Source organism: Chrysochloris asiatica, unplaced genomic scaffold (genome assembly GCF_000296735.1).
Source record: "Chrysochloris asiatica unplaced genomic scaffold, ChrAsi1.0 scaffold00055, whole genome shotgun sequence".
NCBI lineage: Eukaryota > Metazoa > Chordata > Mammalia > Afrosoricida > Chrysochloridae > Chrysochloris > Chrysochloris asiatica.
The window spans coordinates 2013666-2031561 of record NW_006408573.1 but is presented as its reverse complement, the minus strand read 5'-3'; the positions used below and the strand labels follow the sequence as shown (position 1 = coordinate 2031561).

Here is a 17896-nt window from a genome sequence, read left to right as displayed (position 1 = left end):
TATAAAAACAGAGGATCTGGGAGGTCAGTCTATGACCAAAACAATTACAATGTGAAAGAAGGTAAACATAGAGGAACAGAGATAGAGGTGGTGGGAAGGTCAGGTAGATTACAGGACAAAATTGACTGTCTTAAATGGAGTGAAGAGTTAGTGGAATATAAGGTAACCACAACAGTGGGGTTGGAGTGGGGGGTTTAGTTCGGGTGCCGGGATGGGCAATACAAGAAGGGGGTGGAGGCGGAAGAACAAGAAAGATAGGGGAACACTGAGACAGGTTTGCATGTCCTAAGTGGGACAGAGGTAAATAGTGATGCATGTTCAACCTTGGAACAACAGGGCTCTGGGATACACGGATCTAGGCATAGCTTGAAGAGGGGAAATAATACTAAAATGTTTGATTGTCTTATGAATATTGATTGGTTCCCCTTGCCCCCTTGCTTACTATTGTAAAATAGACATTTGAGTGAGATAGAAAGGAACGTTAGGAAATATTATTACAGAAAACTTGTAAGCCCGTCTTCAGCCTATAACTGATTGGAATACCTAAAAGGGGTTCTACAACTTGCCCAGTGAAATAAGCCTCTTGCAAAGCATAGCACCTTAGGTAGAATCCTAAGTCCCATCCAGAATCTTAAGAGGTAGGACATTCCCACTACCAAGGACAAGCAGACCAGCCTGGAACAGCTAAAGTGACAGAAGATACATCTTCAAAGAAAGATCATCAGGAAAAAAACAAAACAAAAATGTCAGCATGACTGGCTATTACAAGAATAAACAAGCTGTTTGCCAAGAAACCATCAAGGCAAGCAATCAAGGTCCTTCAGGACAAACTCCCCTCTAAGACTGAAACTCAAAGAGAACACACAAACAGGCATGTAAACTTGCTGGCGACCACGTTGGTCTACTGGTGAGTGGAAGAGGGGGAAAGGCAGCAATGAAGAAATGGGCAAAGTTCAACCACAATCCATTAACTCCAGTTGACCTGAAGATGAGAGAGAGAAGAGGAAGGGCTGGTTGGTCCAAAGTGTCGTGAGACCTGGGGCACTTAAGCCCATGGACAAGGACATAGCCACAGAGGGCTAGAGCTGTTAGTGAAGCATTTAGCTGTTATGAAGTGAGGGGAGATGCACAAGAATACCCAAACTTGCAGATAGTACCCATTTGACCTAGCCTCGATGGCTTGATAATCAGAACTCGACTAGAGGAAGATTACCAAAAAAAAAGGTTTTTTGATAAAGGAAACAAGGGTAAATTGCTACAATTTGATGAACCTGACCTATACTCATGGTGGTGGTGATGTGCCGTGAAGTCAGTTCTGACTCATACCGACCCTGTACAGGCTTTCCAAGGCTGTAAATCGTCAAGGGAGCAGAAAGCCTCATCTTTCTCCCGCAGAACAGCTGGTAGTTTTGAACTGCTGATCTTAAGGTTTGCAGCCCAGTTCGTAACCACTATGCTACCAGAGCTTCGATACTCATGAAGGTAGTAACTCTAAATACCAACAGAGAGTGACGGTGTCTTCACATCAAGTATCAATGCTATCCCCTCTGTACAGTTTCGACTCACAGCAACCCAGCATAGGGTTTCGAGGCCTTAAATCTTGGTGGGAGCAGAAAGCCTCAACTTTCACCTAAGGAGCGCCTGGCAAGCTCGAACCACAGACTCTGTGGTTCACAGTCCAATGCTTATCTTACGGAGCCACTGCACTCCCACAATGCCAGTTGTTGTGAGGTGCCATGGAGTGGGTACCAACTCACAGTGACCTTATGCACAGCAGAACGAAACACTGCAGGATCCTGGGCCAACCTCACGACTGTTGCATTCTTGAGTAAGTGGGTATATTTTGTTACTTTGTACTTTTGAAGACTAATATAGAAAGAATTTCCTCCTACCTTTAGCCCTCTGACAACATTTGCCTGATATAGATTAGGCACCAACTAGCATGTGCAAAGGCCGCGACCATATGAAGCACAGAAGGAAGAACTGGTACGAACACTGAAGTAGCTGATGGCCAGACAGTAGGAAGTGTCATGTCTGATGCAGAAGCAGATAGTGTCCAAACCATACAAGACCTTCAAAGCCATATGAATTTTTGTTTTTACCCTAAGAACAACCTGTTTGATTGGGAGGGAAGAAAGAGGCATCAGATTAACATTTTTTAAAGATAACACTCTACAGTGTGGTGGAAAGGCTGGTCATTTGTATGGGGCTGGGGATGCTGAAGAGTATTAGGGCATAGTTGTTGTTGTTGTTGTTAAGTGCCGTCGAGTCGGTTCCGACCCATAGCGACCCTGTACAGGGTTTCCGAGGGTGTAAATCTTTACGGGAGTAGAAACCCTCATCTTTCTCCCGCGGAGCGGCTGGTAGTTTCGAACCACTGACCTTAAGGTTTGCAGCCCGACTCGTAACCACTACGCTACCAGAGCTCCATTAGGGCATAGAGCAAGTTATAAATAAGGAAGATATCACAAGAGTCCATTAAAGAGATCATGGTAAACTGGATCCAAGGTAGTGGAGATGGAAAAAGAGGACGGGTTTCCAAAAGATTTAGACAAAGCAATAGGACTTCACATTGTGAGTAAGGAAAATACGCAATTATTCTGAGCTGCAATTTTTCACCTGTAAAATGGTGGTGGAGGTGATGTGCCATGGAATCAGTTCCGACTCATAGCAACCTTGAGAAGGGTTTCCAAGGCTGTAAATCTTTATCGGAGTTGAAAGCCTCATCTTTCTCTCGCATAACAGCTACTAGTTTCGAACTGCTCAGTTTGAAGTTAGCAGCCCGATTCGTAACCACTATGATATCAGAGCTCTTTCACATGTAAACTATCTACCTTGATATCTGCTATAATGATATATGTATCTAAGGATTTATAAGTAAACACAGGACAAGAAATGGGTCGCTTGTTGAGCTAGTACAACAAGACTCGGCCTACATCCAGAGCAGCATGAATTTTTAACTCCCCCATGTCTCCAGCTCCTTGATTGGCAAGGCCCTGTCATCCCTTGGTTAAAGACGAGGCTTCCGTTCACCATCCGCCCTGCCCTTCCGATTCTATGCCCCTAGCTGCAAATGCACTAAAGACACCTGATCCAAGAGAGCCCTACATACCTTAGCTTCCCGCTCTCGTTCCTCCACGGTTTGGGTTCGCTTCATGCTGCAGCTACAGACGCCTTCGCCACCACGAGCCGCGTAGCAACGTCTCCCTGGACCCCGCCTCCAACATGTAGTTCTCTCAGTGTTCTACACCCGCCCGAAATCATTCTTCCTTAGAATATCGAAAACTAACATTCCAACAATGCAACGCGGCGAAGCTCGAGAGTGCCTCTGTGTTTGGAACAGGAGAAATTACCTACCACACAGCGAGCACTCGGGATAGGACCCGAGTAGAACTACATCACCCAGGAGGCAGCGGGGCTCTGACATGTTTTCCCATGCTCCTCTCTCCCAGTCTCCCGACACGCCGTCGGCGTTATAGCAACGGTAGCTAACAGCGGAGAGAGTGGCGGTGAGTACTTTGAGGGGCTGAGGAGGCAAGAGGAGGGAGGTTGGTGGAATCTTATCCCCCAGCGTGGGCCAGGATCCTAGGGTCGGCTTTGTGACCTGAAGAAGGGTCTGGAGTTATGCTCGCGTGAAAAACAACCTAGCACTAGACATTTCCATATCCTACGGCCTGAATCATAGCCCGCCTTTTATCCCCACTCCCAGAACTAGTTTGAAATTTTATATCCCTGCCTTAAACCCTAGTAGATGAAGATGCTAATTGCCACGACCCTCCAGATCCTTGGAGTTCTGGTGTGGCCCTGTAGGATAAGCACTTGTCTGCTAATCATAGGTTGGCAGTTCAAACTCACCAGCCGCTCCTCAGAAACCACAAGGTCCTTATGAGTTGGAACCAACTCCATGATACTTAACGGTCTTCATCAGTAAAAGGTCACAGAAACATAATGCTTTCATTTGCCCTGCCTGCAACGGGAGTTGGTTATTAGACTCCAAACCAATTTATAATTATTTCTCTTGAGCACTCCCATACCTCTCCATAAAGGCAAGGACATTGTTTACCATTTTAGCCCCAGCACCTGGTGTTCATTTATTCATTCAATAAATATTAATGTTGGCACCGCCATTTGCCAGACACTGGACTGAACATTCAGTGAATCAGACTGATATCCATCTGAAAATGCTTATACTTACCAGTGGAGACAAACAATGAACTGCTGTTGTTGTTGTTGTTAGGTGCCATTGAATTGTCACCAACTCATAACGACTCTGTACACAACAGAAGGAAAAACAGCCCAATCCTGCTCCAACCTCACAATCCTTGCTAGGCTTGAACCCGTTGCTGCTGCCACTGTGCCAATCCATTTTGTTGGTGGGCTTCATCTTTTTCTCTAACCCTCTGCCCTCCTTCTCCAGAGACTAGTTCCTCCTGATAATATCCCCAAAGTATGAGAAATGACCTCTGGCCATCCTGGCTTCCAAGGAGCATTCTGGCTGTACTTCTTGCAACACAGATTGGTTTGTTCTTTTAGTAGTCAGTGGTACTTTTAATATTCTCCAACACCATAACTCAAATGCATCAATTCTTCTACAGTCTTCTTTATTTGATGTCCAACTTTCACTTGCATATGAGGTTATTGAAAATACCATGGCTTGGATCAGGCACACCTTACTCCTCAAATTAACATCTTTCCTTTTGAACATTTCAAATAGGTCTTGTGCAACAGATTTGCCTACTGTAAAATGTCATTTGATTTCTTGACTGCTGTTTCTATGAGTGTGGATGGTTGGTCCGAGCCAAATGAAGTCTTTGACAACTTCATTATTTTCTCCATTTATATGGATCTTCTTTATTGGTCCAGTGTTGAGGTTTTTTGCTTTCTTTACATTAAGATGAAATCCATACTGAAGGGTGTGGTCTTTGATCATCAGTAAGTCTTTTAAGTCCTCTTTGCTTTTATCAAACAAGATTGTATATCATCTGCATATCGGTAATGAGTCTTCCTCCTATCCTGATGCCACGTTCTTCTTATAATCTAGTTTCTCAAATTATTTGCTCAGCATACATATGAATAAGTATGGTGAAAGACTACAACCCTGGCACACCTTTCCTAATTTTAAACCATCTGGTGTTCTCTTGTTCTGTTTGAACAACTGACTTTTGGTCTGTGAACAGGTTCCTCATGAGCACAATTTAGCACTCCAGAATACTCATTCTCCTCATTCTATTCAATGGCTCGTCATGATCCACACAATCAAAAGCCTTTCCATAGTCAACAAAGCACCGGTAAACAATTTTTGGTTATTTTCTGCTTTCAGCTAAGATCAGTCTGACTTTAGCAATGATGTCCATCATTCCACGTCCTCGTCTGACTCCGGCATGAACATCTGGCAGTTATCGTCAGTGTACAGTTGCAGCCATTTTTGTATTTACCTAAATTTTACTTACATGCAATATTAATGATATTGTCCGATGGCTTCTGAATTCCATTGGGTCACCTCTCGTTGGAATGGGCACAAATACAGATCTCTTCCACCAAGTAGGCCAGGTAGTTGTCTTCCAAATTTCTTGACATAGATGAGTGAGTGTCTCCAGTGCCACATCAGTTTGTTGAAAGATTTCAATTTGTATTCCATCAATTCTAATAGCTAGCCTTGTCCTTTGACAATTCCTTCAGTGCACCTTGAACTTATTCCTTCAGTATCATTGGCTTTTGATCATATGCTACCTCTTGAAATGGATGAGCATCAACCTTTTTTTGTTGTTACAGTGACTCTGTATTCCTTCCATCTTTTTTAAGGTTTTTATTATGGATTGAGTGAAAGTTTATAGGGTAGATCATCAGTTTTACATTCAACAAAACATACACCTTGTTTCATTACAATGATTACAATCCCCTCCATGTACCATCAGTTAACAATATTTCTCTCTATCCACATTAGCTTTTGAAAAAACAACAACACTCAGGCACATATGATAATGTACACCTCTAAAGGACACATTCTGCAAGACTGCCTCCTGGCCTCCAGCTCTTAGTCCTTCTCTTCCCATGAATCTAGAATCCTCAGCCGCTCTCCCTCTCCATGCCCCCATCTCTGCTTCTGTCTCTGGCATCGCTGCTTCTCCAGATAAGGTCCTGCATTCCACTTGTGTTCTTCTCCCTTGATGGCCCTAGGGTCCTATGGTTTTGGACTGTTAAGATTAGCCACTACCCTGTTTTTGTTACAAAACTTACACCTTTACAATTGTGACAGTCGCAATTAGTCATAGTAACAATTATTCACTATTGAATCCTACGAATCTTATCCCATCTCTTTTCACCAGACCCATCTAGACAAGATGGAATCTATTCAGTAGGGACTCTTTCTTTCCTCCCATACTCTAAAACTAAACTCACTCTTGAAACCTTGTAAGCCAGTTACTTAGTGCCTTTATCGCCCCCTCATTTTAGGTAGCCATTGTCTAAGTTGCCCATCCCTATCTACCCTGTGTACAGAGGGGATAGCATTGATACTTGATGTGAAGACTCCTTCATTCTCAGTTGGTATTTAGAGTTACTACCTCCATGAGTATCGAAGCTCTGGTAGCATTGTTGTTGTTGTTGTTAAGTGCCATCGAGTCGGTTCCGACCCATAGCGACCCTGTACATAGTGGTTACAAATTGGGCTGTGAACCACAAGGTCAGCAGTTCAAAACTACCAGCTGCTCCGTGGGAGAAAGATGAGGCTTTCTGCTCCTGTAAAGATTTACAGCCTCAGAAACCCTGTACAGGGTCGCTATGAGTCAGAACTGACTCCACATAACCACCACCACCTCCATGAGTATAGGTCAGGTTCATCAAATTGTAGCAATTTACCCTTATTTCCCTTATCAAAAAATCTTTTATTTATTTATTTTTTTTTGTAATCTTCCTCTAGCCGAGTTCTGATTATCAAGTCATCGAGGCTAGGTCAAATGGGTACTGTCTGCAAGTTTGGGTATTCTTGTGCATCTCCCCTCACTTCATATCAGTTGAATGCTTCACTCTCAGCTCGAGCCCTCTGTGGCTATGTCCTTGTCCATGGGCTCAAGTGTCCCAGGTCTCACCACACTTTGGACCAACCAGCCCTTCCTCTTCTATCATCTCCAGGTCAACAGGAGTCAATGGACTGTGTGGTTGAATCAGCCCATTTCTTCATTGCTGCCTTTCCTCCTCTTCCACTCAGTAGAACAGTGTGGTCTCCAGCAAGCTTACATGCCTGATTGTGTGTTCTCTTTGAGTTTTAGTCTTAGAGGGGAGTTTGTCCTGAAGGAATTTGATTGCTTGCCTTGATGGCTTCCTGGTGAACAGCTTGCTTATTCTTGTAATAGCTAGTGATGCTGACATTTTTGTTTTGTTTTTTTCCTGATGATCTTTCTTTGAAGATGTATCTTCTGTTACTCTAGCTGTTCCCGGTTGGTCTGCTTGTCCTTGCTAGTGGGAATGTCCCTCCTCTTAAGTTTCTGGATGGGAATCAGGATTCCACCTAAGGTGCTACACTTTGCAAAGGCTTTGCAAGAGGCCTATTTCACTGGGCAAGTTTTAGAACGCCTTTTAGGTATTCCAATCAGTTATAGGCTGAAGATGGGCTTACTAGTTTTCTGTAATCATGTTTCCCAACATTCCTTTGTATCCCACTCAAATGTCTATTTTATGTCATTCTCAAGTTGTTATGTGTTCTTGTTGGTTCTCAGTCCACAGAACTTCCTTTAGGATGTTTTTCATAGCAGGGTTGGCTTTGGCAAAATCCTTTAGCTTCTGTTTATCCTGGAATGCTTTTATTACACCATCATATTTGATTGACAGTTTTGCTGGGTAGAAGAATCTTGAGTGGCAGTTTTTTTCTTTCAGGGTTTTATATATCTCTCCCCATTGCCTACTTGTCTACATGGTTTCTGTTGAGAGATCCGAGCTTAATCTGATTTGCTTGCCTTTGTATGTTACACTTCCCATTTCCCTAGCTGCTTTCAGGATTCCATCCTTATCTTTGATTTTGGAGAGCTTGATTAGGATAAGTCTTGGTGATTTTCTTTTAGGGTCTATCCTTCCTGGGGTTCATTGAGCTTCTTGAATGCTTATCCTTTTGCTTTTCAGGATGTTAGGAAATTTTTCTTCCAGCAGCTCTTCAACTATCTCCTCTGTGGACTTGTGTGATTCTTCCTGTTCCAGAGTGCCTTTTTCCTTATTTTTCTCAACTCCATTATATAATGTTTTGATACATTTTATAATCATGTTTATGAATTCCTTCTCAGCATTTCCAAAGCCTGCCCATCTTCCAATATGGAGTGTAGATCTACTTCCAGATCAATTGCCTTAGTCACTTTGTCTTGTTTCTGGATATGTGCTGATATGGTCATCTGTTTCTGTTTTTTGGAAATATTCAGGAGTTATCTGTGGCCTTAATACTTAGATGAGTGTGTACTTTGGTATTTTTTATGCTTTCTGATTGCCTCCAGGTAGATGTAATCAGGACATGGGCTTCTCACTCTTGTTCCTGAGAAATTTCAAGATGCTGCTGTTTGTCAGTGTGATGTAACTCAGGATTTAATTTTCAGCCTATTTCCTTTTTAGTCTGCTTGTCCCACTCCACAATCCCCAGTCAGGCCTTTTTCCTAATGATAAACAGTTCAGGGCTGGCTCTGGCCATTTTGCACTGCCGTTTGGTTTTAAGTGGAAACTGTCCCTTCAGATTTCTAGAAGCTCTGTGTGCATGCATAGTAGAACCTTCCAGGGGTGGGGGTGACATGTCCACTCTCTCAGGCAACCCTTCTAGTCACCAGATAGGTGGTGCACAGACAGTGAGAGACCAGTCAACAGATACCCCTCCCCCCCAAAAAAAAAGTCCATACCTTTTTCTCTGTGGTTCTTCCAGGTGTCCGTGGCTGCTCTCATCCTTCCCTTGCTTGGTTTCACTCAAGATGGCGGCTCCAGGAGCAGCTGAGCATCTTGAATTAGAAAGCACTGGATTTCTTGCATCTGCTACAAATTCCCCTAGCTATAAACCTTCCAGCCTTTTCAATATTGCTTTATACATGGTTCAGAGTTCTGGCACCATCCCCTGAGCCTGCTTAGTCCAGTATTCTGTATTGTTGCTGACATAGCTCCTCACTGCACTTCCACCCTCTCCGCCATCTTGTTTGTTATCTCCTTCCATCTTCTTTTGGTGGTTTCTACATCATTCAATATTTTGGCCATAGACTCTTTCAGTATTGCAAACTGAGCCTTGAATTTTTTTCTTCAGTTCCCTCAGCTTGAGGAATACCAAGCATGTCCCTCCCTTTTGGTTTTCTAACTCTAGATCTTTGTACATTTCATTATAATATTAGAATTTTTCTTCTTGAACTGACCTTTGAAATTCTCTTTACAACTCTTTTACATCATTTCTTCCATTGGCTTTAGCATTTCTATGCTGGAGAGCATGTTTCAGTCTCTTCTGACATACATTTTTGTCTTTTCCTTCCTTCTTATCTTCTTAATGACTTTTTGCTTTCTTCACTCCTTAGTGTCTAATGCATCAAATCTGTTCTTCAGATGATATCTAAATTCAGGTGGGACGTGTTCATGGTCGTATTTTGGCTCTTGTTTTAATTTTTTTCAGCTTCAACCTGAACTTGCATATGAGCAGTTGATGGCCTGTTCCACATTCTGCCCCTGATCTTGTTTTGGCTGATGATTTTGAGCTTTTCCACCATCTCTTTCCACAGATGTAGTTAATTTGATATCTGTGTATTCTATATGGTGAGGGCCATGTGTATAGTCATCTTTTATGGTGTTTGAAAAAGGTATTTGCAGTGAAGATGTCATTCTTCTTACAAAATTCTGTTGTTTGATCTCTGGCATCATTTCTACCACCAAGGTCATATTGTCCCACTACTGACCCTTCCTCTTTGTTTCCAACCTTTGCATACCATCTCCAGTAAGTATTGATATGGCTTGATTTCATGATTTATTGATTTCAGACTGAAGAAGTTCATAGAATTCTCCAATTTCATCATCATTGGCTTTAGTTGTTGATGCATAAATTGGAATAATGGTGGTATTAACTGGTTATCCTTCTAGGCGTAAGGATATTTTCCTATCACAGACAGCGTTGTACTTCAAGACGGATATTTATATGTCCTTTTTGATGAATGTGACACCATTCCTCTTCAATCTATCATTCCTGGCATAGCAAACTATGTGACTGTCAGATTCAAAATGGCCCACATCAGTCCATGTCAGCACCCTATAATGCCTAGGATTTAGACAATTTCGAAATTATCCTATATTCATACTTCGTATATCCCATGTTCTGATTATTAATGTATATTTACAGCTTTTTGTCTTCGTGTGGAGTGCTGCTACATCAATAAATGAAGGTCCTGATGGCTTTACTCCATTCAAGTCATCATGGTCAACGATCACTGCCTTTGAGGAGGCAGCTCTTCCCCAATCATATTTTGAGTGCCCTCCAATCTGGGGGCTTTTCTTACAGCACTGTATCTGAGTTAATATTCTGCTATCCTTTATCATGTTTCAATATTCAATATTCTACTGGTGACAGTGTTCCACTGCTATTCATACTGGTTTCAGTGACTAAATATCTGAAAGTAGCCTGTCTCTCCTTCTTCCTAGTCTGTCTTCATTTGGAAAGTCAACTGAAACCTGTCCACTATGGTGACCTTGTTCGTATTTAAAATACTGGTGGCATAGCCTCCAGAATCATGGCAATACGCAGGAAACCACAGTACAACAAACTAGCAGACAGCCCTGCCACTCTGTAGGACAGGGTAGACTGCCCCAGACCGTTACCAAAGCAGGTAATCTTTACAGAGCAGACTGCACCTCCTTCTCCCACAGGTTCAAACCTCTGCCTTCTCAGTTAGCATCCCAGTGCTTAGCCACTGTGCCACCAGGCTCCTGAACTAGTAAACAGATAAGATGGAGGTAGGTGCTGTAGAAGAAATGATGCAAGTAAGAGGAAGACTATGGTAGAGTCTAGAGATCACAGCAAGAAGCTCTGGTAGTGTAGTGGTTACGAATTGGGTTGCTAACCTCAAGGTCAGCAGTTTGAAACTGCCAGCTGTTGTGGGAGCAAGATGAGGCTTTCTGCTCCCATAAAGATTTACAGCCTCAGAAACCCTGTACAGGGTCGCTGTGAGTCAGAACTGACGCCACGGCACATAACCACCACCACCAGAGATCACAGCAGCCCTCTCTCAGGAGGCTACCTTTGAGTCAAGCCCTAAAGAATGAGGAGCCAGCCAGTGCTGCAAAGACTTTGAGCAAGATGAATTTGGTGGGTCTGAGGAAAGTAAAGAAGACCAGTATAAATGGCACATAGAAAGCAAAAGGGTTTTCAATATGATGGTGTTACAAGGCCTGGCTCTTTAGCTTCTTATGAGACTCAATCATCTCTTACCATCTAATAGTTCATTCATTTAAATTACCTGACCCTTATCTGCATGGATTCTTGAAAGCCATGGTGCTTGGATTTCATTCTAAATACAGTGATTTATTTTCATTTTTATAATTTACATTTTAAAAAGATCATTCTACCTATTGTACAGAAAATTGGCTGGGTAGGCAAGAATGAAAATGGAGATTAGTTAGGAAAGTTTTACAATAATCCAGGCAAGAATGGCTAGGAATAGGGAGTTATGGTTAAGGTAGAGATCTGTGAGTACATTTGAGATGTATTTTGGAATTAGAAAGCCAAGTGGCTTGATACTTACTAAGTTCTCAATAAATATTTGGGAAAAGAACTGCTCTTCTCTGGAGTCTGTTTCCTTAATGTCCCAGTGAGGGGACTGGATTTGATTATCTCTTAAATCCTTTGAACACAACATTGTACAGGGTTTCTCAGCCTCAGCACTGTTAACATTTGGGCTGGGTAATTTGCTGTGTATCCTGTGCATATCAGATGTTTAGCAACATCCCTGGCCTCTGTCCACTGTTTGTGTTAGTTGCCATCAAGTCAGTTCTGACTCATGATGACCTCGTGCAGTGTAGAACTGCTCCATAAGATTTTCGAGGTTGTGACCTTTCCAAAACAAATTTCCAAGCTTACCTTCTGAAATATGTGGGTTTGGATCACCACCCTTTTAGCTAGTAGTTAACAATTTACACCGCTCAGTGTCCTGGGAGTGTAGTGGTTACGAATCAGGCTGCTAATCTCACAATCAGCAGTTCGAAACTACCAGCCGTTCTGCGGGAGAAAGATGAGGCTTTCTGCTCCTGTAAAGATTTACAGCCTCGGAAACCCTGTACAGGGTCACTGTGAGTCGGAACCAACTCCACAGCACATAACAACGGTATCTCACTACATGCTAGTAACACCAAGCCCAACTTCCCACCCACTATTGTAACCCATTGCCGCTTAGTGGCCATATAGGACAGGGTAGAACTGTCCCATAGAGTTTCCCAGGCTACAGATCTTTACAGAAACAAATCATTCTCCCCTAGACCATCTAGTAGTCTAGAACTATCAGCCTTGTCGTTATCAACCAAAACCAATTGCAGCAACCAAAAATATAATCCGAGAACTGCTTCCTAGTTGTGTGGTGTTAGGCGAGTTACCTAATGTGTTTCACTTCCCTCACATGTAAGGTATCCTTTGAGTACCAACCTTACAAGGATATTGTGATACCTAAATCAACAGATCTCTGTTGGAAGAAGTGCAGCCAGAGTGCTTCTTGGAGGCCAAGATGGCCAAACTTCATCTCTCATACTTCAGACATATTGTCAGGAGGGACCAGTCGCTGGAGAAGGATATCATGTTTGGTAAAGTGGAGGGTTGGAGAAAAGGAGGAAGAACCCCCCCCCCCCCCCCCCAGCGAGATGGATTGGCACAGTGGCAGCACAACGTGGTAACAATAGTGAGGTTGGCCCAGGATCTGACAGTGTTTCGTTCTGCTGGGCATAAGGTTGCTATGAGTCGGCATTGACTCGATGGCACCTAACAACAACAACAATTCATATTATCTGAGCACTTAAGCCACTTGCTGGCACATAGCAAGCATTTAGTTACGTGTCATCATCATCATTGATATTATGATAAAAGCTGCCTTAATTCGATCATGGAAAAGTAATCATTTTCACAGATAGACTCTGTTTAAACTTCTTGATAAGTTGGGGCCTACAGTTCAGTCTCAGAAACTTGACTTTGTCTGTAGTAAGGTGTTGTTCATTGAATTGTGTTCCCCACAAGTATGTATTGAGAGCCTAACCCTTGTACCTATGGCTGTGAGCCTATTTAGAAAAAGGAGTTTTCTTTTGTTAGGTTAATGGAGTCAATGTAGAGTACAGCTACTTCTGATTTATGAAGAGAGCAGAATAGATGCATGCTGTTGTTGTTGTTGTTCAGTACCGTCGAGTCAGTCCGACCCATAGCGACCCTGTATAGGGTTTCCAAGGAGTGACTGGTGAGCTTGAACCACCGACCTTGTAGTTCAGCCGGCTTAGCAGTCTGGAGCATTAACCCACAGTGCCACAGGGGAAGACATATACCAAGGAACACCAAGAAACCAAGGAAAGCTTAACACTACCAACAAGGAAGGAATAGACATAGCCTAGACCTTGATTTGAACTTTTAACCTCTAGGACTGTGAGAAAATAGTCTCTCTCTCTCTTTTTTTTTTTTTCTATATAAAGCCATCTGAGTGTGGTATTTGTGTTACAATACCAGCTACTAGGTAACTAAGACTGTGTTTCCACAAGAAGTATGTGTTAGCTTTGTTTGTCACAGGAAATTACAGTGGTTTTCTGTCTTTTGTGAGTTATAATAAAAAGTTGAGAATGCTCTCCGTTATGGCACATACACATAGTATTAATTTTTGAGATATATCATGGTGTGGTGCTTCAGGATAATGCACTGGACCACAAGGTTGGTTTGAACTGCAGGGCTCCTGGTTCAAACTCACCAGCTGCTCCTTGGAAACCCTATACAGGGTCGCTATAAGTCAGAACCAGCACTTAACAACAGCAACAACAACATCATAACAAAGGTATATCAGTTGCCTCATATGCATGTGAAAGTTGTACCGTGAATAATGAAAACCATAAAAAAAAATCAATACATTAGAATTGTGGTGTTGGTGTAGAATATTCAAAGTCCCCTGGACTGCCAGAAGAACAAACAAATCTGTCTTGAAAGAAGTACAGCCAGACACTCCTTAGAAATGAGGTTGGTGAGCCTTTGTCTCTCATACTTTGGACATATTATTATAAGGAGGGACAAGTCCCTGGAGAATATCATGCTTCGAAAAGTGGAGGGTCAGCAGGAGAAGATGACATCATCTAACAAAATGGATCAACACAATGGCAGCAACAATTGTGAGGATGCTACAGGACTGGACCGTATTTAGTTTTATTGTGGATTGGGTCACTATGAGTCAGATACCTAACAACAACAACCATAACAAAAGACCCCAAATTGGGTGGCTTATAAATAAGAACAGAAATACATTATCTCACATTTCTGGAGGATCGAAGTCCAAAGCAGGGGATCAACCATGCTGACAACTACTGAAAGCTCTTTTGAGGGAAAAAACTGTTACATACCTCCTTCTAACCTTTTGATAGTTTTAGGCCTTCTTGGCTTGCAGCTGTTGTGTCACATGGTGTCCTTCCTGTTTCTCATCATCTGTGTGGCCGTTTCTATTAGGACTCCAGTCTTATAGGATTAGGACTCACTGGTCTCCAAATTTATCCTAACCTGATATCTTCAAATACCCTGTTTCCAAATAAGGTCATGTCCATAGGGACCTGTTGTTAGAATTTCAAGATCTCTTTTGGGGAAATTCACTTCAATCCATAACGCAGTTGTGTAGACATAATTTTGTAAACAATCTCTGGTTTCATAGATCCTAAAGTCCCCCGGACTCCATTTATTTGGAGAATGAATGTTATATGCTAAGCAAAGCATTCCAGCTTCCAAGAACACAGGAAAGTCAAGGCAAAGAAACTTGCTGGTCTCCTGAATTTTGCTTTCTTGAGGTTCAGAATCTCTGCCTTAAGCATCTTAATTAGAAGTTTGCATTTCATTTTCTGGGTGCATAGAAGTGAAAATTAACAACAAAAAATGTGTGATATTGTGTATATTGTATGGACCACATCCATGTACAAGGTAAAGTTACTGTGGTGCATCTCTGTAAAGAACGGAATTTTTTTTTTAATACCAAAATTACCTAGGCAGTAGGTATGTTAATGTTAAGAAGTCCTGAGATCTAGGTATCATGGCAACAATGACAAGACACAACAAAGTAAACCCAGTTGGTGAATTTACAAACCTCTTTTACTAAACTTGAAACTGTCCATTCATTTGTACATTAAACAGAAAATTAATATTTAACTTTTTAATATTTGATTTTATTCTGTGTAAAAATATACACAGCAATACCTGCTCCCATCTAGACATAATGACCTTGGTTGCCTTCTCATATGTCAGTGTCACCGTTACTTCTGTCTTGTTCCATTTCCATGTAGTTAAAGGTGCCCCTCAACCTTCGCATCTATACTTTAAAATTGCTATTCACTTTTTGGTCTTACATAGTTTTTTGTTTTTTAAGTTTTTATTATGAATTGAGTGAAAGTTTACAGGGCAGATCGTCAGTTTTCCATTCAGCAAATCATGCACCTTGTTTCATTACATTGATTATAATCTCCTCCATGTACCATCAGTTAACAACGTTTCTCTATTCACTTTAGCTCTTTTTTTTTAACACCCAGGCATATTTAATAATTTACACCACCAAAGGGCACATTCTGCTAGTCTGCCTCCTGGCTGCCAGCTCTTAGTCACTCTCTTCCCAAGAAGTTAGACTCCTCAGATGCTCCCTCTCTCCATGTCCCCATCTCTGCCTCCATCTCAGTGTTGCTGCTTCTCTGGATAAGGTCTCGCTTTGTGCTTGTGCTCTTCTCCCTTGATGATCCTAGGGTCCTCTGTTTCTGATCTGTAAGGTTAACTACCCCCCGCCCCCGTTTTTGTTACAAAACTTCTACCTTTACAGTTGTGACAGTTGTAATTAGTCATGATAACAGATAATCACTATTGAATGATAAGAATCTTATCCCCTTCTCTTCTTACCAGACCCATCTAGGCAAGATGAAAACTATTCAGTGGGGACTCTATCTTGCCCCACATACTCTTAAACTAAACTCCCTCTTGAAACCTTGTAAGCCAGTCACTTTGTGCCTTTATCACCCCCTCATTTCAGTTAGCCAGTGTCTAATTTGTACAGAGGGGATAGCATTAATACTTGATGTGAAGACTCCTTCCGTCTGTTGGTATTTAGAGTTGCTACCTCCATGAGTATGGATCAAGTTCATCAAATTATAGCAATTTACCCTCTTTTCCTTTATCAAAATTTTTTTTGTTTTGTTTTGTTTTATCTTCCTCTGGTTGAGTTCTGATTATCTAGCCATCGAGGCTAGGTCAAATGGGCACTGTCTGCAACTTTGGGTGTTCTTGTGCGTCTCCCCTCACTGTAGATATTTTTTTAAAAAGCAAAAAACTCAAGGGTGACAATTGTTAAGCTTTACACTATGGGCTATATTGTCACTTAGATTAAAGGTGACTTTAGGGGGTAGTTTCAATTCAGGGTTTGAAGAACAATTCTGGGCTATAGTCTCAGGGGACTCATTGAGCCTCAGTAGGTCCAGTAAGGCTGGATTGTTTAAGAATTTTAAGTTCTCTTCTGTATTTTTCTCCCTTATCAGGATGCATGTATTGTTCATGATCAGAGCATTCAGTAGTTGTTTCTGGGCAACATCTAATTCTTCTGGTCTCAAGATGGATGGAGACAGTTAGTCTCTGTAATACACTTCCTTCTCTGATTCTTGGGTTTTCTTCTTTATTTGTTCTAGACAAATAAAGACCAATGGTTGTATCTCACATGGCCACTCATAAGATTTTAAGACGCAAAATACCACTTACCAAACTTTTAGCATGATAGTGTTACGCAAATTGATTGACTTCATTCACAAAACCATGGCTCTAAGCACTCATGTCAAGAGAATTCATCCCAGGAGGTGACTGTTGTTAGGTGCCCTGGAGATGGTTCCGACTCATCATGACCCTGTGCACAACTGAACGAAAAGTGGCCTAGTCCTGTGTTATCCTCACAATTGTTGTTTGATCCCACTGTTGGTGCTACTATATCATTCATCTCATTGAGGATCGTCTTCCACTCTACCAATCATAATGTGCATCTCCAGGGATTAGTCCCTTCTGACAACATGTCCAAAGTACAAGAGACAAAGTCTTGCCATCTTCACCTCTAAAGAACATTCTGGTTATACTTCTTCCAAGACAGATTTGTGTGTTCTTCTAGCTGTGTCTGGGACTTTAATATTTTTTTCCAAACACAATAATTCAAATGCATCGATTCTTCGATGAGCTTCCTTATTCATCCAACATTCACAATTATATGAGGCTATTGAAAAATACCATGACTTTGATCAGGCACACCTTAGTCTTCAAACTGTCATCTTTGCTCTTTAACACTTTAAAGAAGTCTTGAGCAGCAGATTTGCCTAATGTAATACAGCTTTGATTTCTTGACTACTGCTTCCATGATTGTTAACTGTGGATCCAATCAAAATGAAGTCATTGAGGTGCAATCCATGATGAAGGCTATACACTTTGATCTTCATCAGTATTTCAAATCCTCTTCCCTTTTAGCATGCAAGGTTGTATTGTCTGCATGTCTCAGGTTGTTAATGAGGCTTCCTCCAGTCCTGATGACATGTCCTTCATACAATCCAGCTTCATGATTATTTGTATTCCATCAATTCCTTGTTGTTGTTGTCAGGTGCCATCGAGTCGGAACCGACTCATAGCAACCCCATGCACAGCAGAACGAAACAATGTTCGATCCTGGGCCAACCTCACTAC

General features: G+C 41.9%; 2 protein-coding genes across 2 annotated transcripts in view; one reads left to right on the top strand and one right to left on the bottom strand.

The window, feature by feature from the left end:
• Positions 1–3157, bottom strand: part of FTO (fat mass and obesity associated) — a 621108-nt gene extending 617951 nt beyond the window's left edge. The window contains exon 1 of the mRNA XM_006863615.1: positions 3113–3157. Coding sequence (XP_006863677.1) covers positions 3113–3157 — 45 coding nt within the window. The remainder of the gene's footprint in view (positions 1–3112) is intronic.
• Positions 3158–3469: 312 nt separating this feature from the next.
• The window catches only part of RPGRIP1L (RPGRIP1-like), a 198812-nt gene continuing 184385 nt past the window's right edge, over positions 3470–17896 (top strand). Inside the window, exon 1 of the mRNA XM_006863520.1 lies at positions 3470–3509. The gene's annotated coding sequence lies outside the window, so the exon portion shown is untranslated. The remainder of the gene's footprint in view (positions 3510–17896) is intronic.